The sequence below is a fragment of the Plasmodium inui genome, assembly GCF_000524495.1.
Source record: "Plasmodium inui San Antonio 1 unplaced genomic scaffold supercont1.3, whole genome shotgun sequence".
Lineage (NCBI taxonomy): Eukaryota > Apicomplexa > Aconoidasida > Haemosporida > Plasmodiidae > Plasmodium > Plasmodium inui.
In genome coordinates this window covers 108,795-131,497 of record NW_008481837.1, presented here as the reverse complement: position 1 = coordinate 131,497, position 22,703 = coordinate 108,795, and the positions used below count along the sequence as shown (strand labels likewise).

The 22,703-nt window shown below is 48.6% G+C and overlaps 2 protein-coding genes across 2 annotated transcripts; one reads left to right on the top strand and one right to left on the bottom strand.

Annotated features, from left to right (window-relative positions):
* Positions 1–151: 151 nt before the first annotated feature.
* Positions 152–7,204, top strand: C922_00854 (hypothetical protein; the record flags this gene model as incomplete). The annotated part of the gene is made up of 1 exon (XM_008816466.1): positions 152–7,204. The coding sequence occupies one exon, from the start codon at positions 152–154 to the stop codon at positions 7,202–7,204; it is 7,053 nt and encodes a 2,350-aa protein (XP_008814688.1).
* A 562-nt stretch (positions 7,205–7,766) lies between these two features.
* C922_00853 (hypothetical protein) lies at positions 7,767–19,502 on the bottom strand (the record flags this gene model as incomplete). Its single annotated transcript, XM_008816465.1, has 2 exons — positions 7,767–15,301; positions 15,476–19,502. The coding sequence occupies 2 exons, from the start codon at positions 19,500–19,502 to the stop codon at positions 7,767–7,769; spliced, it is 11,562 nt and encodes a 3,853-aa protein (XP_008814687.1).
* Positions 19,503–22,703: the final 3,201 nt, after the last annotated feature.

The following is a 22,703-nucleotide window of genomic DNA, read 5'->3' as shown; positions in this document are numbered from 1 at the left end:
ACTGTTTTGCGCCTTGTGTCCGGTGTGGTTCGCCCCTGTTTGCGTTTTTTTTTTTTCTCTCTAAAAACTTTCCCCACGGTGGTTCCATAACCCCCCAATGTGCACGAACCAACACAGAACTCCATTTTGTACTACTTCGCACACGACAACAATGGGGGGCGCGGAAGACGCAAATTTCAAGGAGGGAGACATCGTGTGGTATGAAAACGAATCCTCCAGCCCGGAGGGGGATGCGGACAACACTCCGTTCATTCTGTGCCGCATAGTCCAGGTGAATGACGACGATGACGTCATGTTATGCAAGCACGACGACCCCAATGGACGCATATTTGTGAGCAGAGTGAAGAACATACACAGGGCCAACCATCTCTTTACCTTGGACCAAAATGACCTGATAAAACTGAAATATATTAACGATCCCGCGTTACTGCATCATCTCCACGGAAGATTTAAGAACAAAAAATTCTACACAAAGATGGGTCCGCTACTCATATTTGTAAACCCCAATATGAACTTGAGCCTAAACAATGAAGAAACCATTCGCAAGCGCAAGTTTTCGGACACAACTGCCGAGGGGAATCCGAATGAATACACCGTTGCTCATTCTGCGCTGCGAAATTTGAGCATGTTAAAACGGAATCAGTCCATTATCGTGACTGGTGAGTCTGGCTCGGGGAAGAGTGAGATCACGAAGAATATATTAAACTTTCTGGCCTATCAAGTGAAGACGCCTCGGGAGGAGACGTGTGAGCAGAAGGATGTCGCTGCCGCGGAGGAGAGGACAGCCAGCGCACAGGACGACGAGAACGAAGCGAATCAGTCGGCCGAGATGAACCAGCGGGATGAGGCAAGTCATCCAGAGGAAGCGGGGGAATCTACCGAGCCGAACCGAGTGAAGCTCACCGAAATGATAGCCCACATGAACGTCATCCTGGACGCCTTCGGGGGCGCCAAAACGGGAAAGAACAACAACTCCAGTAGGTTATCCAAGTTTTTTACTCTCCACATGGACGAGAGTGGGCGCGTGAAGTCAATGCACGTGAAGAAGTTCCTCTTCGAGAAGGAAAGGCTTATCGGAAAGAGCGGAACGGGTGACGAGATGGGCGAAGAGACTGGCGAAGAGAGTGGCGGAGAGAGTGGCGGCAAGACGGACGACGAAACGGGCGGCGAACACGAACGCGATCGCGAGAATTCCTTCAACATTTTTTACTATATCCTAAACGGGTCAAGCGACAAGTTCAAGGAAATGTACTATCTGAAGGATGTGAAGTATTATAGGATGTTGCGATTGAGGGGGTCCATGCGGAGTGGCAAGACGTTGCGGGTTAACGACAACGCGGTAGAGGGCCACCCAGCGAAGGAGAGACTCTCCTCAACAGTCGAATCGGCCAAATTTCTTGAATTACTAAAATCATTTAATTACATTTTTGATGACGACAAAGAAATCGATTTTGTCTTCTCTATCCTCTCGGCATTGTTACTCCTAGGGAATATAGAGACGGTGAAAAATCTGCGACAGAAATCTGTGCTTAGAAAGAACCTTCTCTGTGAAAGTTCCATCAACTACGCAGAGTTACTACAAATCTTGGAAGATTCAAATGAGGATTTAATTACGGATGACAACGTGAAGAGCTTCCTCCTAGCTAGTAAGCTCCTGGGTATCCGTCCAGAACAACTCGTAAAATATTTCACCACACATTACGTCTTCAACGATATTCTACTTATGAAGGTACATAACGAAACCAAGATCCAGAGGAGAATAGAAGCGTTCATTAAGACCACTTACGATGAGTTATTTAATTGGGTTCTGCATAAGGTGAACTGTAAATTGGTGGTTCTAATTGGAGGAGGGGTAGATCATGAGAATGGCAGTGATCAGTCAAACTACATAAATGTTCTAGATTTGGCCTACTTTGAAAAGGGAGAAAAGAATTCCCTCACCGAATTACTCGTAAACACTAGCAATGAAGCGGTGCGTAAGATGGTCGTGGATTTTATGTTCCGACAGAGGATACAACTGTGTAGGGAAGAAGGCATAGAGACCTCCTCCTGCCTTAACTTGGACGAAATAGACAACGAGGGTCTGTACAATGTGTTGGTTCAGAAAGAGGAAGAGTCGCTCTTTTCCTACTTGGAATATCTATCCATGAAGAAAGTCACCGAAAAGAAAAATTTGCACGCCTTAATAGTGAAGAAGTTTTCCAAGGAGGGTGGGTACATAAAGGAGGCCTTCTCCATTGACTCGGGGAAGAAGAGCAGCAAATCGCTTTCCTCCTTCGTCATCGTCCACTCATATGGTGAAGTTTGTTACTCATCCGAGGAGCTTATCAGCCAAAACATACAAATACTGACGAATAACTATATTGATATGATGAAGAAGTCGGGCAACCCCTACCTGGAACAACTCTGCTGCAGTTATGATTATGACCCCTCTGGGGACATCATGGAGGAGAAGAGACGATACAGCATTCAGTCTGCTCTGAAACTGTTCCGACGCAAGTACGAGTCGAAGAATCAAATGCCTGTTACCATGCTGAGGAATAGCTTGATCGAATTGATGAAGGTGAAGGAGAGTACTTTCTGCCACTTCATATTCTGCATGACGTCGAACCAGAACAGGTTGAGCGGCAGGGGGGAAATTATTAACCTGTTTGACGAGCGTGTCGTCCTCGATCAGGTTCAGAGGATGTGCCTTTCGCAGTTCAGACAGCTCAAAGGTGCTGGGCTCTTCCCCCACGCCTTTTATTTCGCGGAGTTGCTGGACCTCTTGGGGGGGGAAGAAGCAAAGGGGGAAGAAGCAGATGGGGAGGCGGCAAAGAGGGAAGAAGAAGATGAGGAGGTGGCAAAGGGGGAAGAAGCAGATGGGGAGGCGGCAAAGAGGGAAGAAGAAGATGAGGAGGTGGCAAAGGGGGAAGAAGCAGATGGGGAGGCGGCAAAGAGGGAAGAAGAAGATGAGGAGGTGGCAAAGGGGGAAGAAGCAGATGGGGAGGCGGCAAAGAGGGAAGAAGAAGATGAGGAGGTGGCAAAGGGGGAAGAAGCAGATGGGGAGGCGGCAAAGAGGGAAGAAGAAGATGAGGAGGTGGCAAAGGGGGAAGAAGCAGATGGGGAGGCGGCAAAGAGGGAAGAAGAAGATGAGGAGGTGGCAAAGGGGGAAGAAGCAGATGGGGAGGCGGCAAAGAGGGAAGAAGAAGATGAGGAGGTGGCAAAGGGGGAAGAAGCAGATGGGGAGGCGGCAAAGAGGGAAGAAGAAGATGAGGAGGTGGCAAAGGGGGAAGAAGCAGATGGGGAGGCGGCAAAGAGGGAAGAAGAAGATGAGGAGGTGGCAAAGGGGGAAGAAGCAGATGGGGAGGCGGCAAAGAGGGAAGAAGAAGATGAGGAGGTGGCAAAGGGGGAAGAAGCAGATGGGGAGGCGGCAAAGAGGGAAGAAGAAGATGAGGAGGTGGCAAAGGGGGAAGAAGCAGATGGGGAGGCGGCAAAGAGGGAAGAAGAAGATGAGGAGGTGGCAAAGGGGGAAGAAGCAGATGGGGAGGCGGCAAAGAGGGAAGAAGAAGATGAGGAGGTGGCAAAGGGGGAAGAAGCAGATGGGGAGGCGGCAAAGAGGGAAGAAGAAGATGAGGAGGTGGCAAAGGGGGAAGAAGCAGATGGGGAGGCGGCAAAGAGGGAAGAAGAAGATGAGGAGGTGGCAAAGGGGGAAGAAGCAGATGGGGAGGCGGCAAAGAGGGAAGAAGAAGATGAGGAGGTGGCAAAGGGGGAAGAAGCAGATGGGGAGGCGGCAAAGAGGGAAGAAGAAGATGAGGAGGTGGCAAAGGGGGAAGAAGCAGATGGGGAGGCGGCAAAGAGGGAAGAAGAAGATGAGGAGGTGGCAAAGGGGGAAGAAGCAGATGGGGAGGCGGCAAAGAGGGAAGAAGAAGATGAGGAGGTGGCAAAGGGGGAAGAAGCAGATGGGGAGGCGGCAAAGAGGGAAGAAGAAGATGAGGAGGTGGCAAAGGGGGAAGAAGCAGATGGGGAGGCGGCAAAGAGGGAAGAAGAAGATGAGGAGGTGGCAAAGGGGGAAGAAGCAGATAAGGAAGAAGCAGATGAGGAAGAAGCAAATGGGGAGGCGGCAAAGGGGGAAGAAGAAGATAAGGAAGAAGCATATGAGGAAGAAGCAGATGGCGAAGCTGCAGAGGGGGCGGGACTGGATTCTCCACACGAAGACGCCAAGCAGCGTGTCGAAGATATGATAAAGTCCTACAACATCAGTAAGAGCGAATGGGCCATGGGAGAAAACCGAATCTTCCTCACGGATGTCTCTTTAAAAATTCTGATGCAGAGAAAGTGGGAACAGTGCATGCACAGGATGATTCCAAAGTGGGGTGCAGCAGTGAATGCTCATCAGGGGGCACACCCTGGGGGGGAAGAATTTACCTCCAAGGTAGCAGGGTTGTTAAACCTAGAGTGTGTGAGAATCAGCCAAGTGTACAAGAAAGAGGATGCTGAAATGATCTACAAGATGATGAAAGAAGGAATGGATTCTGATTCGAAAAACGAAAACACATATCTTAAGTACATCATGGAAATTATGAACCTGAGAAGAATATCGGAGATGTATAATTTCGGAGGGGACAAAGCAGAGGACAAAACGGGGGAAGGATCCATGGAAAGAGGGGGAGACTCCTACCATAAACAAGGCAGTGATCTCAATCAAGACGCAGTACAGATGTGTGGTATTATGAATATATTAAATAACGTGCCTACTTGCAACGGGAAGGTGAGTGATCTGGATGAGGCCCTGAAGGGAAGCCGCACCTGCGGCATGGGAATGCCAAACTTCTGCGGCGGGGACTCGCCGTCTAGGGAGATAGTGTCGCAGGGAAGCGCGGATGCGAGTGTAGTGGCTGATGTTGAGAGGGGAGAAGTAGACCGGGAGGAGGTACAACAGGGAGAAGTGGATCGGGAGGAAGTAAAACAGGCAGAAGTGCACCTGGACGGAGTCCAACCTGAGGAAGGAGAACTGGAAGTTGCCGAAGAAGGCAAAGCGAACGGAGAGACAGCCGAGGAGGAGCAATTGAATGAGGAGCAGTTAAGTGAGGAAGCCCCCGAGGATGACCTGCCCAAGGAGGAGCTCCCCCCTGTGGACGCCACAAACAGTGACGAACAGGAAGAGAAGAGAAGAGGCACCGTGAGCATCAACACGGCCGATGCAGGAGAATCGCAGGAGCAGGAGGTAGATGTGGAAAGGGCTGGCTCTGTGCCGGTGGAGGTAGACGCCGATAAGGCAGGTGAGGATGGCGCGGAGGAGGCGACGGAGGAAGTAGAGGTGGTCGATTTGAAAGATGAAGGAGCCGAGGAGGAAGAGGTGGAGGCGGAGAAAGATGAGCCCAAGGAGGAAGCGGCGGAGGAAGTGGAGGTGGTCGATTTGAAAGATGAAGGAGCAGAGGAGGTACGGGTGGAGGCAGAAGTGCAGGAAAAGGTGGAAATGGCGAAAGATGAAGATAAGGAAATTTCTATGAAGGAACAAGAGGTGGACGGAGTGGCAGAGGAACCAAAGGAGGGGGAGGTAAAGGTGGAAACGGAGGTGGAAGCAGAGATGAAAGAAGAGGTGAAGGAAGAGGTGAAGGAAGAGGTGAAGGAAGAGGTGGAAGCAGAGGTGGAGGCAGAGGTGGAGGCAGAGGTGAAGGAAGAGGTGGAAGCAGAGGTGAAGGAAGAGGCGAACGAGGAAGCGATCGCAGCGGACGAAGTGGAGGCACACGAAGAGCCGGAAGACGTAGAAGAGAAAATGCCCCAAGCAGAGGAACTAAACGAGGAGAAGGTACAGGGGGAGGTGGCGAAAGATGAGCCGAAGGAGGAAGCGATCGAAACGGACGAAGTGAAGGCACACCAAGAGCCGGACAACGTAGAAGAAGAGATGCCCCAAGCAGAGGAGCTCGAGGTGCAGGCACTGGAAGTAGAGGTAGACGAGATGAACCCGTTCACCGAGACAGATGCAGCGGAGGACATGAACCCATTCCCCGAGACAGATGGAACCGAGGAGATGAACCCGTCCACCGAGACAGATGCAGTGGAGGGAATGAACCCACCCAGCGAGAATGGTGCAGCCGATGAAGTGAACCCCCAGCATCAAGAGGAGGAAAACTCGACGAAGGACGAAACGAAGAACTCGAAGGAGGAAGCTGCAGATGAGGAATACATTGACTACAGTCTGAACTGCTTCAAAGCAATGGCATCGAAGAAGATAGGAGAATTAAATAAGATGTTGCTAAGTTGCGCTGGAGATGAAGTGAACATGATTCAGAACATGATGGACTGTTACATATGTACCGAAGAAGGGCAACATTATGAGCATTGCTTTATAGAACCCAATTTTGGGAACCTCTTAGATGCAGGGAAAGACGGGTTCAGAGAATACACACCAGAATTAAGGAACCCAAAGCAGAAGCACTTACTGTTGAGCCACCTAAATGAGAAGTACATCACCAAGTCGGATGAAAAGATGCATCTAATAGACATTTTAAAAAACATGATCACTAGCATGGAAAATGTACACAACAGAAAATGGAATATTTTCTTTACCTCCTCCGATTATTACTTTAAATCGTATATCTCCGACGAAGATCATCTGTGTTTGCAAAATGATTCCGTCGATTTAGACAAAAATGTTATGTTTAACGAAGAGTGCAATTATTACAAAAACAAGAAGGACAAAGTGCATAGGCATAGATATAGTCCCATTGTGGAGTATTTAACTCTCCCGACGCAGAAGGATATCCACGAAATATGTCTTTCCAACAATGCAGATAAAAAGTATATAAAAGATAATTACACGATTCTTTGTTTCCGATCGAGGAAGGGTTCTAAATTGGATTTCATGAATGCCAAGGCGTTCTATACATCTATAGAATACAAAAAAGTGAAGACGAAAAACATAACTCATGTGCACACTGACTTCTCCTACATGGATGACAAGATGAAGTTCAATTTCAAGCAACACGTAATTAATGAATTTATTAACAATCCCAATATCAGCATGGAGGAGTTAGGAAGCAGCTTACTCAATTTGGCAACCTACTTTTACTACGAAAACAGGGGCTCCTGGTGTGTCTTCGTGTCGAAGAAGCGCGACCTCACGGGAGTCATCAACATCGTTAAGAATAGGTACATACGCATGACGGCGAAGAATAAGAGGAAGAAGTATCACATCGTGCTCTTCGAGACGCCCGTCTGATGGGGCATGGAAGAGGCGGCAAATAGGCGGAAAGAGGTGGAACGAAGGGCCCCGAACTGGGACGTTTTGACCGATCTTTTGAGAGAGCTTTTTAGGCACCTTTTAAGCACCTTTTTAAGCCCTTTTTTAAGGACTTTTTTTTAAGCACATTTTAAGTACCTTTTTAAGCCCGTTTTTTAAGTTCGTTTTCTTAAGCATCTTTTTAAGCCCGTTTTTTTAAGCCCGTTTTTTTAAGCGATTCTTTGTGCCCCTTCATGTGTACCTTCAAACCTGAGCCTTAAGGGCAGTCCGCGGGGTCGCCCGGCGACGAATCCCGTTCGACAACGACCAAACCGTGAGCAGTTTGAGAAGCGCGAGGGCCGTACAATGACACTTGAAAAAAAAAGTTAAACCAAAAATTTGTGGGAGAAGAGGGGAAATGCAAAAAAGGGTATTAGCAACCTGTTCGGCAAAATATACAAACGCAATGCGGATGGAGAGGTCACACACCTTCCTGGCGACGTTAAGCAGGGATGACGCGGCCGCGCTCCCACAGCTGCGCTCCCACAGCTGCGTCGCCCAGCTAATCGCGGATGGCACCATTGGGGGTCTTCTTATTGGTGTAGTCAAAGACAGTGCCGTCGTCCGACACGAGGCACTCGCCCGTCATCCTGGCCCGCATTTCGATGGCGAGCTTTTTGCTCAAGCTGCTTCCATAGGTGTTGATGCCGAAGTTCTTGGTGCGCTTACACCCGCTGGGGCTTCTCCACTCGGCCCTCCACGCCTGAACAATGCCGTTGATTCTGATCATGTAAACCCCCGCAGGGGTGGAGGAGTTGGACTTGTCCATTCTTTCCAACTTGCTGTACATGCTCATATCGTCGATCTCCTTTTTGATGTTTCTCGTGAAGGGATTTTTCGCTCCCTGTTTGTTGCCATTGTAATAATCCGGGGTGGAAGAAAACTCCTTTCCGTTCGGATCGAAGGGGGCATCAACAGGAGTAAGCTCTTCGCCTGTTAATCCTTTACTGAGCCTCTCACTTTGTGCCGCGTAGAGGTGCATCATCTCGTTTGTTTTGTTGGTCGTCGCCCCCGTGTAGAAGTTGCTGTCCCCGTTTTGGTCCTCTGCTCCGGGAACACACACGTCGTTTGGGCCAATAAAAAGGTTGCTGTTATTGTTGTTGTTGCTGCCGTTGCTGCTGCCGTTGCTGCTGCCGTTGCTGCTGCCGTTGCTGGTTCCGAATGGGGGAGTGGCACTTCCTCCCACGTTGGTTCCGAGGAGGGCACTGTCCATACCATTTCCGTCGTGTAATCCGTTCGGGTCAGCACCTTCGTTATCATTTGGATTGGTTGCTCCTGCGATAGCGATGTTACTTAAGGGCGCGATGATGCTCATCTGTAAATCGTTCTGAAGAGCTTCGCCGTCGAAGTTGGTTGCCCCTACTCTGCCATTGAGCACAGAATCGGCCATGTTATTATTTACCATGTCAGTGGTGCTATTGCTTCCGACGGGGCTACTCACAAGTTTGGTGTTTTCCTTTTCCGTGTTGTTAGTCGTGTAGGGTGGAGTGCTACTCCCATTCGGGCTGACAAGGTTCATTCGGATGCCCTCACTTGGGGGCGTCAGTGACATGACGTTTTGGTGCACTCCGTCTGTTCTGGGGTCCCCCTGGAGGAGGTCGCCTCTGCAGGGAAGAGGAGCCCCCCCCCTGTAAAGATCTTCCCCATAGAGATTGTTTTCCTTACAATTGGAGTAGTCCTTCCCATTGACGTAGCCATTTTGCACGTAATGCAGGTGGTCGTTGCTGGTCGTGGGGGGCGCAGACAAAGGAGGCGCGCCTACTCCGACCGTTTTTCCGTTTCCCCCGTTATTAATGTGTACCTTCTTCACATCAAGAGTGTCCATCTCGTGATTGGGGCCACTTTTGCTATTGTGCCCTACGCCACTCCTGCCCCCCTGGTTTAGGCCATTCATCCCGGTTGCTGCGATCAGCGCCGCATTGATCGCCGCTGCGCCCTTCCCCGTGTGCGTAGGGCTCCCTTTCCCCCCATGGCTGCCACAGCCCTGTCTGCTATTGTTACTTCTGCTGTTATTGTTATTGCTAGCCTCGTGGAAGGTCTCCCCTATGTCGTAGCCATCCAGTCCATTTACATCGTCGAATGATTCCGTTTTCATCATGGTACAAGCATAGTGTGCATCTTTTTTTCCCACATTGTGGTTCTTCTTATAAACATTTTCGAACTTCTTCCTCGCGGCAATGGCTAAATTTCGTGCTCTCTCTTCACCAAATTTGTTAATCGAAAAATATCTTTTTTCCTGCTTCCCATTCGAGTACCAGTTGGCACAGAAAGCTTTTTTGGAGTCCTGATAGAACACCCCCTGGGGTAGAAGAACCGAGTGATCAATTTGATTCGTTTCACTGGATTTTTTATTATTCGATTTTGCGTACGTGATGACATTGTCTCCTGCTTTCCCTGTTGGGTACTTTGCACACGTATTTCTATTTTTGTCTTCTGTTGCACTGAGATGGTTTTCTCTGTTTGCTCGATCCTTCCTGCTTGTCCCCATCTGATTGCAGTAATCGTAGTTCATGTCTTCATCGTCGTCATGCTCAGGATCATTCTCGTGAGGGTTCCGCGCGGTGTTCCCATTGCTGTTAATCCTTCGCCTGCCTCCTCTGCTGACACAGGTACCGTACTGCTCATTTTCGTTTTTCTTTTTTGGCACACCTTCATCCTCCGCTGCGTGCTCTGTGCTGGGCTTCCCATCCGGGTAACCACCCTTTACGTAACAATCGTTGTACTGCCGGAGGGCGCTGGCCTGGGACAGGTGTTGTCTCCCCTTGCCTTTGCCTCCATCCAGGTCGTTCATTCCGTTGACACTGCTCAGGCCACTCACGGGATAGTCTCCCCTGGCTCCAGCCTCATACCTACCACTAACAGCGGTACACGCCCGGTGATACTCATTCCAGTCGCTGAACAGGTCAATCTCGATCCCCTTGTAGTCGGTCGCGTACTTCCCCGCATAACCATCGTAGGCACCTCCATTCTTGCACGCTCCACCTCGGACGTCACCTTTGGCGTTTCCAATGTTCCGCTTCTTATTATCATAGGCGGGATGGTACCCCTCATAATCCACCTGGTGATGCTGAAAAGGATACTTTCCCCTTTCCCCGGCTTCGTAGCCGTTTGTGGATTCTCCCACATCGCTGTTCTTGATGGCATCTGCGTAGGGGACGCCATTTTTGTTGCTTCCCTCCCCTGGGTTGTTATTGGTCCTTAATTTTCTCTGGTTCTCTGATGGAAGGCCGTCCTCGTCCTCGTCGCCGGTTGCAGCGGCGGCCAGTCCCGCCACTCCTCCTTTGCCACTCATGGGATCGTTCTCATCTCCCATTTTATGTTCCCTTCCTCTGTTTGTATTCCCTGTGTACATGGTGGACCCTCCTCGTCGTCCATCTCGTCTATTCTTAGGAGCGCTATTCGAGTCCACTGCGTTGTCTTCATTGGTGCTCGGCAGGTACGCGCCTCCACCTCTTCTCGACATGATTCGCCTGTTCGTCCCGTCTACGTAGCTGCCGCTTTCGAAATGGGGAGCACTCGCACCATGGTTGCCGTTGGCATTGTCTTCATTCGTTCCGTTGTCATTCAGATTCGCCGCGTTTTCTTCCTTCCCCCCCGCGCGTGCGTACTGTCCGGAGCCATCCGCATTGACCGCCTCCGTCCCATCGTTCGCTCCGCTGGAAGTGACATCATTGGACGCATCGCAATTGGTTGAAGCTGCTGCAGTCGCCGCTGTCGTCGTCGTCGCCGCCGCCGCCGCAGCAGAGGAGCCCTTTTTGCCGGCGCCCTTTATATGCTTGGTCCTATTTTCGAAGGCGAATCTGGCCTTGGTGGCTAAATTACGAGCTTCGTCCCAGCCGTAGTATTTAATTTTGAATCTCCTTTTGATTTGCTTCCCTTCCTCGTACCAGCTACCTATCCATGCCTTTTGCGATCGGTCGAAGTAGACTCCTCTCTGGGGCTTCAGCTCCGATGCTGACATTTTATATTCGTAGTTTTCGTTCGGATCGACAACTGCGTTGTTCCTCCCTTTCGTGTTCATTCTCCTGGATCCGATTCCTCCTCTTCCAGTGGCATTGTTTCCTCTACCAGCCGGGTTTGTTGTTGCCGTTGCCGTCGTCGCCGTGCTCGTCGTCCTTGTCGTCTCCATGTGCAATTTTGTCTTGTCTTTGCTGTGATTTCTTCCATTTCCTATGTAGCAAGAGCCATTGAGTTTACCACTCCTATGATCAGCATCCATGGGGGGTACTGCCTTGCCATTCGTAGCGCCATGCACACCATTCATCCCTGTTTCTCCCGCACCACCAGTGGAAGATTCCCTCCTTCCATAATATCTACTCTCCATCTGGTAGTTCTTCATATAATTTTGATTCAGGACTTTGTTTCTCCTTCCCCTTCCATATTCCACCGTGTAGTTGTTTAGATAGAAGTTAACATTCTTTCTTCGATCGTCTTTCATTCCTAGTTTCGTCGAATCGACACTACTAACATTTTCGTCGTCTTCATGGTTGGCTCCACTTCCAGCGACGCTACATCCGACGCTGTTTCCGCCTTTTATATCTTTGTGCCTTCCCGATCTGAGCAGATTTCCACTGGCCCCTGCGGTGGATCTGCCACTGAAATAGCCATTCTTCATGTGTATCTTTTTCTTCCCATGTATGTCATGGTCCCGACCGTCTAAGGCAATGTCATCACGTCGTCCATCAGCGTCGTCATCGTCCGCTTCGTCATCCACCGCATCGACATCCGCCGCATCGTCATGCACCCGATCCAAATCCACCGCGTCCACATCGTGCGGATCTTCCATCCCCCCACCATGGAGATAGAACTTTTTTAATAAGTTATATTCTGTCGGATCTGCAGATAATTTCATCAGATATGTATTGATCTCCTGATCGGTCATATTTTCTCCATTTTTTATTCTTCTTAGGAGTGCCCTTTTTTTCTGGATATGGTCACTCATTTCTTCTCGTCTTTTCCTGGTTAGGTAACGATGCAAGTTGATGTCATCTGTTGTGTTCCTTCCGCTGAAGAGGTCAAGAGAGTTTCCCATATGTTTATTACACTGCTTAATCTTTCCGTGATCAAAGGAGGTCATTACATCTTTGTACAAGTGTGGGAAGCTTTTATTGTGGCTGCTCCCTTTGGTGGCACTTGCTCCTCCGAGGCGGTGGTATCTGTGCCTACCAGTGCTGTGACGACCTAGTCCATGGCGGGCACTAGCCCCACTGCCACCCCTTCTGCTGCCTCCACTGTCATCCCTACTGTTGCTGTGTTCTCTTCCGAGAAGGAATTTCCCCAATTCGTCCACGTGACTGACATTATCGCTGCAATTCTCGTTCGGATTGGAGTAGGTAAAGTTCGTGAGGTAGTCACAGAGGTTGCTACTTCTTCTCGAGTCGGTGCATCTATTCACATGATTATTGCAATTGAAACGTATATTGCCACTTCCGCCACTGCTCTGTGCACCGTTATGGTTAGACCCCTCAGTGGGATAGAAGCCCGATTTGTAAATAATCGAATTGTACAAGGACGACAGGTAGTCCTTCATTCTACCACCACCCATTCTGTTTGTCCTGTGATTGCCATCGTGAAATAACATGGTCGGTTCATTCCTGTGGTTCTCTTCGTCATTTAAGAAGAGGTTCTTGTAACTCCTGTGGGTATGCGGATACATTCCTTCCTCGGCTGTCCCTCCGGGGAAGTGACTTCCCGGCGCTCCGCAGGTGGTATTCGCTACTGCGAAGCCGCCATTCCCATCCCCCTTATCAAAGCAGGGAAACAATCCACTGTCTTCCCTCGTGTAAGACGTAAACTGCATATTGTCCCTCCTGGAATGTAAGAGCTGATTGTTCAGTGAATACAACTCTTGTTCATACAGCTTGCAGCTATCGCTCAGCAGTTTGCAGCCATCGCTTAGGACTCTGTTCCCACTGCAACCGTTCCCACTGGCGCCTTCCTGTCCGCACCCGTTTTCCGCTCCTACGTGATCACAAGAGGAGAAGGGGTGGCCAACTCTCCCTTTGCAAAAGAGGTAGTCATGCTTGGTGAAATATTTTCTCAATCCGTTTTGCATCTCAGTGCAGATCTTATCATCAGCAGGATTGCCGTTCTTCTCTTTCTCTAGGAGCTCATACAGATGGTATAGCTTCCATAGGTTATTACTCCTCTTGCTGATCTGATGCGTGCATGTTGAGGCGGTGGCGGTGGAGGGCATTAATCCGCTTCGGCAGTTCTGGCAGTTCGGGCAGTTTTGGCAGTTCTGGCAGATACCTCCGTTGCTGCTATTTGTGCAGGCCGGGTCAATCAGACTGTCATAGGAAAGCTTCCCATCCGGGCATTTATTATTGTTCATTTTTAGAAGGTTTTCCTCTCCATGCACTTGTTCCTCTGTCATGTCCCCTTCCTTACCTACCTGTCCGTCATTCTTATTGATCAGTTCTTGGGTCGGATGGCTAGACAGATGGTTTGGCATGTCGATAAGGTTGCCTTTGCCCCCACCGACTACTTTCTTCACACAACAGGGACAGTTGGACGGATTATTCACCCCACCATGTGTTTTATCACGATGGTGCTCCCCTCCATACATCTCATTACACATCACATTGTTGTTTTCTCCCAAGGGATGTCTAGACACCGCTGAACCATTCGTCTCTTCCAGCATCTTCGAGTCAAGAAGAAATTTTTCATAAGGCAAACCTTCTAAATTCATTTCTCCAGATTTAATCAAATTGAGAAGAATCTTTCCTAACTCACCTCCATATGGATTGGTTCCCTTGTTGTTGTTTTCACATCCACTGGGTTCACTAATGAGACTGCTCTTAACATTTTTCTCATTTAAGTTGCTGGCCAGTTTGATCTTCTCCGCGCAGGGGTGGCTGTCAGGAGTACATGCTGCCATCCCTCCGCCGAACAGACCATTAATGTGGCTTACGTGCTGGTTCAGCATACCCACGAGGGAACACTTGGGATGATTCGCATGCATGAAAACGTTTGCTTTATACTGCGGATCGTTTTGCAACTGATTTGCATCGTTCCACCCTGCGGATGGGTGCACCAGACAGGTTCTGTTTCCACTGTTGGCAATGGCATTGGTTGGCTCTTCTCCATGAAAGGAACTGCACCGATGTAATGCACCCTGTGCTCTGAGAATGTTTACCCAGAGATTGTTACTTCCGGCTGCACACATGTTGGGGACACTCCCGCAGGGGAATGCCCCATAATGGAGCGCTTTGCCGGCATCCACCGTTTTGTTGTCGTCCAGTGCGTCCTTATTGTCCGCCGTTTTGCAGCAGTCGCTTTGTTGTGGCCCATCGCCGGCGAAGCTACCGCTCGGGAAGGTGTCACCGGACGGGATATGGTTGCACGCGCTCACTGCGCTGAGCAGAAGGTCGCCCCCTGCTCCTCCATTATCGCACAGACGCGATTGTGCACTCACATTGGATTTACCGATAGAAGGTTTTTCAGAAACACCAGCGACCTTAACGGATAAGTACCATTTTAACAGATTAAAAAAATTCTCCTTGTTTAGAATGTTTCCATTGGGATTGCTTTTTCCGACGTGACTCGAATCGCAATCTATGCTATGATGATCTTTCTGTTGGCTAAAATTGTATCTGGTTTGTTTCTTCTCTTCTGTTTGGAGGGAGGCTGCACTATCATCGAAGGGGGGTTGTTCCCCATTCGCCCCGTTTGCTCTGTCCGATTGACTATTTTGCACTTTTTTACTTACCCCACGGATGTCATTTTCTGCAGCAGTATAGCTTGGCTCATCCCCATTTCTGCTGCCTCCGTGATTGTCATCTTTCGGTGCTTCCCCCCCCAAGACATCATTGTCATTCGAGCTGAGTTCCACGCTCTGGTTAATGTGTGCGCCGTGCTGAATTAGAACCTCCCGAATGAAATGCATCAGTTGAGTTTTGCATAGGCTGTCTCCACTGCCGCAGGGGTCCACTGCTTGACCTTCCCCGTGGGCGCAGTGCGAGATGAGATCATCCCGACTACCCCCAATGCAGTTATGAAGATTGTTATGGAGATTGTTGTGCACACTGCTTCGCACTTCAAAGGGGGCAGAGTGGGCAGAGTGGGCAGAGTGAGCAGCGTGGACAGCGTGTCCCGCGCCCCCGGGCCAGACTGCCCCTACCTCCTTCGCCTCCCCATGGGGAGCAAAACCTAATTTTCGCATCATCTCCTCAGCGACAATTCTTTTCTGACCCCCCTTCTCCATCATACCCAGTAGATACTGTAGCGCTTTGTCTTCTTCACCTGAAAGGATGGCCTCATTAGCATACATGCCACCAATCCTGGCATTATTACTGCTTGTCTCGTCCAAAACACCCCCCTTTGGTGAACAAACGAAGCAGTCGATCTTCTCATTCGTATGAAGGAACTCTCCACGAAGGAGCATGCTTGTATTCTTATGCATAATCTTCCCCTTGTCCACCTCGATCAGCTTAAAATTGTCCAGTCTCAATAGGATGTTGCTAATGGTGTATGCACTCAAGGAAGACAACACTCCTAGGTTCTTCAAAATCGGAGTAAAGATAACTGCATAATTGAAAATATCGTTGCAGAAGAGTATGCTCATAACTTCGTTCAAATAATGCGTCATCATTTTTTTTTTCTTCTTCTTCTTCTTATTTATATTCAGGTGCATTATGGAGTTCTTCATGGGGGTGCTCAGAGAAACCAGTCGGTTCTTCACCTTGCGATTTTGCTTTTCTGGTTCCGTCACATGGGAGTGGTATTCATGCTGATTTTCCCCAGGGTTAGCCTCGTGAATGGTATCAGCTTCGACGGCGGCGACTGTTGCGATTGCTTCCACTTGTGGCACTCCCCCTGCCGGATCATTCGCCTTTCTTAGAGGCAAAGACAAGCGATTTGAAAAATGGCTAGCTCGATAAACCGAATCGACCCCCTCAGAATCGAATTCCGCCGAATCGAACTTGTCAGATGCACTTGTCTTCCTCTCATTGGATTTTAATTTGTCCATCGCGGATACACTCAGGTACTGCTCGTTAAAGAGGGCCGATTCATCATACACAGTGGGGTGGACGTTCAGCGGTTTGTTAGTCTCTTCACTGGGGTCCCCCACTACAGCGGGAATTATGCCTGACTGTAAATCGAATCCCTCGCCACGGCTGATGATACCATTATGTTGGTTTTTTGCACTCCAACGCTCGTCGGAAGGATGTGTTGCCTCCTCCTCCTGCCCCGCTTTCACAATGACACTTTCGTCCTCCCCATTTGGGGTCTCCTTCCCAGTGAATGCTTCCTCCTTTTTTGTAGACTGTTGCAGGTGGGATAGTGCCTTTTGATTCTTCGGATCCAGGTCGTTTTTTTCCGTACCGTGGCTACCTCTAATCTGTAATGGGTCATCTAGGTGTGTCCCATCGGCGGGAGCTTCCTCCACAGGAATGTAATAATCCCCATTGGGGGTCTTGGTGTCACGCTCTCCGAAGGTTTCAACTCCTTCTTTCGGTTGTGCCCCTTCTCCATGAAGTTCCTGCTCCTCGTCCACTTCGCCCTCTTCGCTGTAAATCTTCAATCCAGACTTACCATCGTACTTGTCCGGCTTGGCATTCTCGTTAATGACCGTTTCAATGCTGGTTCGCATGTCACTGGGTGCGTAGTAAATTTTGTCTTCGACATCGATCATGCCTTCTCTGCAGAGCAGTCCGTCTGTGTCCTTGGAAGCCATAACGTTAGGGTCGTACTGACCTTGATGAGGCCTATACTCGGAATGGTTCATCCTCAGTTCGCCCATTACAAAAGAATGTTCATTGGTGTTTGCGTCGTTATTTGCCTCCTCATTTACGTCTCTATTTGGCTCGTTATTTGTACAATTCTCGTCGGTGGAGATCGTGTCTGTCTTTATCTGCTTATGGGTGTATACATCTGCCTCTTTTTCCTCCCCGAGGCTGTGTTTTCTCTTTAGGGACCTACCGAGGCAGTGGATCCCATCTGCGTGATGCATGGGTTGGTTGAACGCAGAGTGATTTACCCCCTGGTAGAAGTTTCCCCCGCTAGAGGGGTCATTTTCTCCATTCATCACTATGGCGGTTATCGCATTCGGAGGCAGTGTATTTAAAATGGGCATCATTTTGGCATTCCCACTTGGGATGGAGACCTTACTGTGTAGATTGCTCCCCTGCAAGGAGCTTCCATCGAGACCCCTCCTCCCCAGTGTGCATCTAACCCGTCCATCGGTCAACTTCTTCTTCATGTTGGTGAGTACCCTGGCGTAATGGACAATCGAATTGACGTCAACATAGGAGCTGTTAATTGCCATAATTTTCCTGAAGTGGTAGAAGTAGGCATCCCCATTGTTGCTGGAGACCCACTGAGGGTTATAGTCCCTCAGATAATCCAACACCTGAATGAAGCAATTTTTAATGTTACATAAGAGCTGTTCTACGTATTTATTCGCATCCGTGTAGATAAATCCAGAAATAATCTCATTGATGATTCTCTTTTTGAGTCTCTTCCGACGCACTGCATATGCACTTTTGGTGGTGCTTCCGATGGGGTCCCCAATGGGGTTACCAATGGTATAGGCATTCGTGATATAGAGTAGAAATAACGGGACGGTTATTTTGATCCTTCCCTGCTGGGTTACTTTGTCCTTCGCGGAGTATCTACCGAAGGGGTAGTCTATATGGACAGGATACGCGTGCATGTGGCTGCTGTGGGGGGTGCCCAAAGGCGTTGTCATAGGGGAAGCCACACCGGTAGCCACCGTGGAAGTGATTGCAGCGGGATGTTTGGTGCTTCCCTGGGCTAACCCAGGAGGGGGTCCACCATTGAGCTGCTTCCCCTCCTCGAAGATCATCTTGCTGCTGTAATTCTTCAAGTAGTGATGGATCTTCATTGCGATATTTTTAAACGCATGGTCTGGGTTCTGCTCCCCATCGTCGGATCGGTTTTTCATCTCGACAGATAAATCATTAGTGTGCTCATCTGGGACAACGTTCCTACCTTCCGAGTGACTAGCCAAGTCGTAGTTGCAGTTATCCATGCTGTCTTCCACTCCTTTGTTGAACCCCTCATTTGGGGATTCTTCATTGCTATGATTGGCATAACGTTTCAATTCGTCACAGGAGGCGGAACTATCCTTGTGGATGTCGCCATTGAGGAGGTCCTCGGGGTCCTGCACTCCTCCCTGCAGATAGGCCTGCACATGCGGAAGGGTACTTCCATCCGTGTGTGCATCCGTCATTGCATTCGTGACGGCATTCGTGACGGCATTCGTGACGGAATCCGTGTGTGCATTCCCCTGTGTTACCCCTTGCGTGTCCTTCACCTCGTGGTCAATGACAGGTTCACCGTAAAGACCAGCCTGTAGCGTAGCTTCCCTTGGAAGATAACCCCCCTTGAAATAGCCCTTCACATCAAATGCTTTCTCATCCAAGTTGCTGAGTTGGTGCTGCTGCTGTTCCCGCTGCTCCTCATTCTGGATGCTCCCTGGCCTGTTCAGCCTCTGCTCTAGGTAATGCTTAATGAACCTGTAGTCGTAACCGTTATGGACCTCGGAGTGGCCAGCCATCTCGTTTTGTTCACTGCAGTTGGGGAAAATTCCATTTCTGTAGAAGGAATTTTTTCCATTATTACATAGACAATTGGAGTCACCACAAAGGTGATTCTCCCCTGCATTTTGTGGTGCATAATTGGGACTATCGTGGTAAAAAGAGGGGTTACATTTTTTCCAATCTTCTGCTGTTACGTCCTTCCCATTCATTCCTGTCTTGTTGTGAGTAAGGTTAAAATGGTCTCTGTGTGTAGAAATTGCCCCGTTGATTTGGTTCGCCTCGTTCACTTGTGAGGGGTTCCTTTCCATTCCGATCTGATCAGTCGGAGAAGGTTCACTAGGAGGGGCTACTTTACTCGCTTCGCTGAAGCCTCTGTTCGTGGTGATTCCCCCTCCAGTGTCATTCACAATGGGTGTATTTAAAAAATCCATCACGGGGCTGTTTCGTATCATGCCGGTAAAGCTCATATCTTTAGCTTCTCCGGTCCCCTCCTCCATGGGTGCATCTACCACCCGCTTGCTGATTCCCTTGTCGGGGTTTCGATCCAAGTAAAGGTTACACAGATCATTTACATTCATTAATTTATTTTCATCGATGGTGGAATTCGATGCGAAGGAGTCCAGATTTTTGCTTTGCAACATCGAGGGTAGAACATTCAGCTCATCCATGTAGTTCTTGTAGATGTCTTCTTTGCTGGCCTTCCCTCCTTCCGTTTTGGACTGCTTCTCCATGGCGTCACTTCGTCTTTTTTGTTGTATTTTTCTTGGGGGGAGAAAAGGCGAACTTCTCTTCTTTGGCAGTGGTTCAGTGGTTACCTTGGATGGGCTTCTATATCGTTCTACCGGCTTCTGTCTATTTCTATCCGCACCTCTGCCTTAGACCCGCAGACGATAGTACAAATAAAACAAAAATTAAAAATGCTCGAAAAAGATGGTTAGTCGCAGGCGAAGGGGCGGAGAGACTCTCACATTATTCATCACATCTGAGCAGATGCAAGCTAAGTGGAGTCATCTTCGAAGTGGGATCACGTTAAAGCGTCTGCCCATCTGGGCGAGGAAGCAAAACTTGACTGTGATTGCTCAGGGGTGCGATGGCTTCCTTTTCAAAGCCACAAAAAAAAAGAAAAAAATGCCCCTCACCAGCTCCTGCAACACACAGCACAAATCTGGGGCGACTCGCGGCACGTGTGTGTGCGCACGCGCAGATGCAAGGTGCTCTCCTCGTGTATGTCCGTTTAAAAAAAATCACTTGGCTGCTGTAGTCACCCTGGTGTGCTGCTCAAAATGGATAATTTTACCACATATGCTGCGAGATCTGCGTTATTTAAAATTTTTCCCTTTCTTCCAATGCGCTTGATAAAGGGTGTGCTCTACAGCTGTGTGGTCAACGGACCTAGCTCGTGCAAATAAATGCGCGTGCACACTGCTGTTATATGCACGTGCGGGAAAGAAATTAAAGCGTCACACAATGAAGAAGGGGAGGGGCAAAAAAAAACGGGGAAGGCAAACGATGATTCGTGAGCTCACATGTGGAGGTTACGTTGCGAAGGCGTATCGGATTGAATGATCACCAGGTGCTCCGCTTCAAAATTGAAAAGTAGCCTACGAAGGGGAGGCAGTCACGGTGGCAGTTGCAGTTGCGTTGCAGTCTCTGTCGCAATCGCGACCGAACTCGTGTCGCTTCTGCTCGTAAACAAATAACATTAAAAAAAAAAAAAGGCATACTCGCGTGAGGGTCCCTACATGCACATAGCCAAGTAATTATAACATTTTTGCATTCACTTGGAGGTAGCTGCAAAGCCTTTTTTTTTTTTCTTCGTCCTCACACAAACCTGCGTGGTCGTCGACTACCTCAAAGGCTGTCGCTGCGAAATTGTGCAAATGGGAAGAGGAAACCTCGCAGAGATACGTCTCCCTCTGTCGTGCAGGTGTGAATAGCGACAGGGTTACACTCGCTGGTACTTATGTGGAAAAATTGGGGAAGATACACGCCTCCTTTGTCTTTCCACAATTTCGGTCAAATTACTCGCCTCGGTGTGTATGTGGGAGAATTCGAGGGTGTGCATCACGTGTGTATATACATGCGCTGTCCATTCCCATGTATGCACACAGGGGAAAAAAAACTCGCATATGCATACACCACGGGGGTGAACAAGTCGTTGGAGTGGTGTGGCACGGCAACTGTGTGTATGAAGTATCTGCGCCTTGGTTAAGAGATCGTGAGATCTGTTCGTGCGCAGGTGGACCCGCCTGTGCCTCGAAAAAGGACAAAAAAAAAAGGGGAGGAAATTAATATGCAAAAATGCAAAATTGCAAAAAAAAAAAAAAGATGCAAACGCTTTCACCAATTGGCGCAGCAATTAAAGACCACTTAAAAAACTCACTATAGTGTGGGATTAAAAAAACAAAGAAAAAAGAAATACATACAATACTACGGCAAAGCACAACAAAGTCAACACACCACAGCAAAACGCTGAAGTGTGGAGGCTCGCCGTGTGCACCTGCGTACGCGCGCCACTCCGTACTGACAGGCACAATACACGTGCATACACGCACGCGAACCTCTGCACACGTGTTGCGAGCACTCCGGTATATGTAGCTGTGAGGGCCCTCCTACCTCTTAAGAGGGGGAGAAAATACGCCGTTAAAAATGGCACAGAGAAAAAACAAAATAAATAAATATAATAATATAGTTATAATAAAATACGACTCACACATGTGCAGGTAAGTCAGCCAAAATAACACATCACGATGGCGCTACAGTGACAATGAAAACGACACAACATAATTATGCATTTACATAGGGTTGTGTTTAAACACGCACGTGCGCGATCTGATGGAAGGCAACTCAGTCATTGTTTGCTCTCCCTGTGATTACATCACTTTAGTAGAAGTCACAGGAAAAAAAAAAAAAAAAAGAAAAGAAAAGAAAAAAAAAGCAGAAGGATGAACCAAATGAAGCAACGTGAAAAAAAAGAATAAAAAAAAAAAAAACAGGAGCGTCAGGGTAGCAACGATGGATACACATGGACACTCTGGATACTCACCGCTTCCCCTTTTTTTTACTTCAAAAAAAAGAAAAAAAAAAAGCTATTCCTTGGTGTGTAGGCACGCGGGAATAACGAATGTGAAAAAAAAAGGGGAGGAAGAATACAGCCCACATGTGCTGCTCACCCGCGGGCGAATGGTGCAAAAAACAACACGGTGTCATGAGGCGCAAAGGCGTATGCAAGAATAGACCTGTAAACAGGCGTGTGCACCAAGGGGGGTATTGCTTCCGAACTGTTCACACGCACGAGGAGGCAACTCTCGCCCGAGGAGGTGGCACTTCGGAGAGTTTCCCTTTTGGCCCCAATGGGCGACAAATTTGACGTACGTGTGACGCACGTTTAAACAGGGCCTCCGCGCGTGGCTGAAGGGGCGCGCGGAAACGAGCCCAATGCACTTGGACACTAGCACCAGGACGCACGCGCGCTTCGCGAGGGGCACGCGGATCGGAAAAAGCTTCAAAAAGGCAAAATTCGAATGGGAGAAAATTGAAAATGGAAAATTGAAAATGGAAAATTGAAAATGGAAAATTGAGAGTGGAAAATTGAGAATGGAAAATTGAGAGTGGAAAATTGAGAGTGGAAAATTGAGAGTGGAAAATTAAAAATGGAAAATTAAAAATGGAGATTTAAGAAGGCGATTTAAGGAGGCCTTTTAAAATGCCGCTTGAAGGCAGCTTAAAATTTAAAGTGGAAAACTCACAATGGAGAATTCGAAAAGAAGCCAAAATGAAAAGCAGAGGGAGAGAGAAAAAAAAAATGAATGCATAAGGCGAAAGGACTAACTCACCATTAAAAAAAACTGAAACTTGGCAACTAAAAATTGGCGATTAAAAACAAAAAATTAACTGTCAACAAAAACAGGAAAAAAAAGAACGAAAAAAAA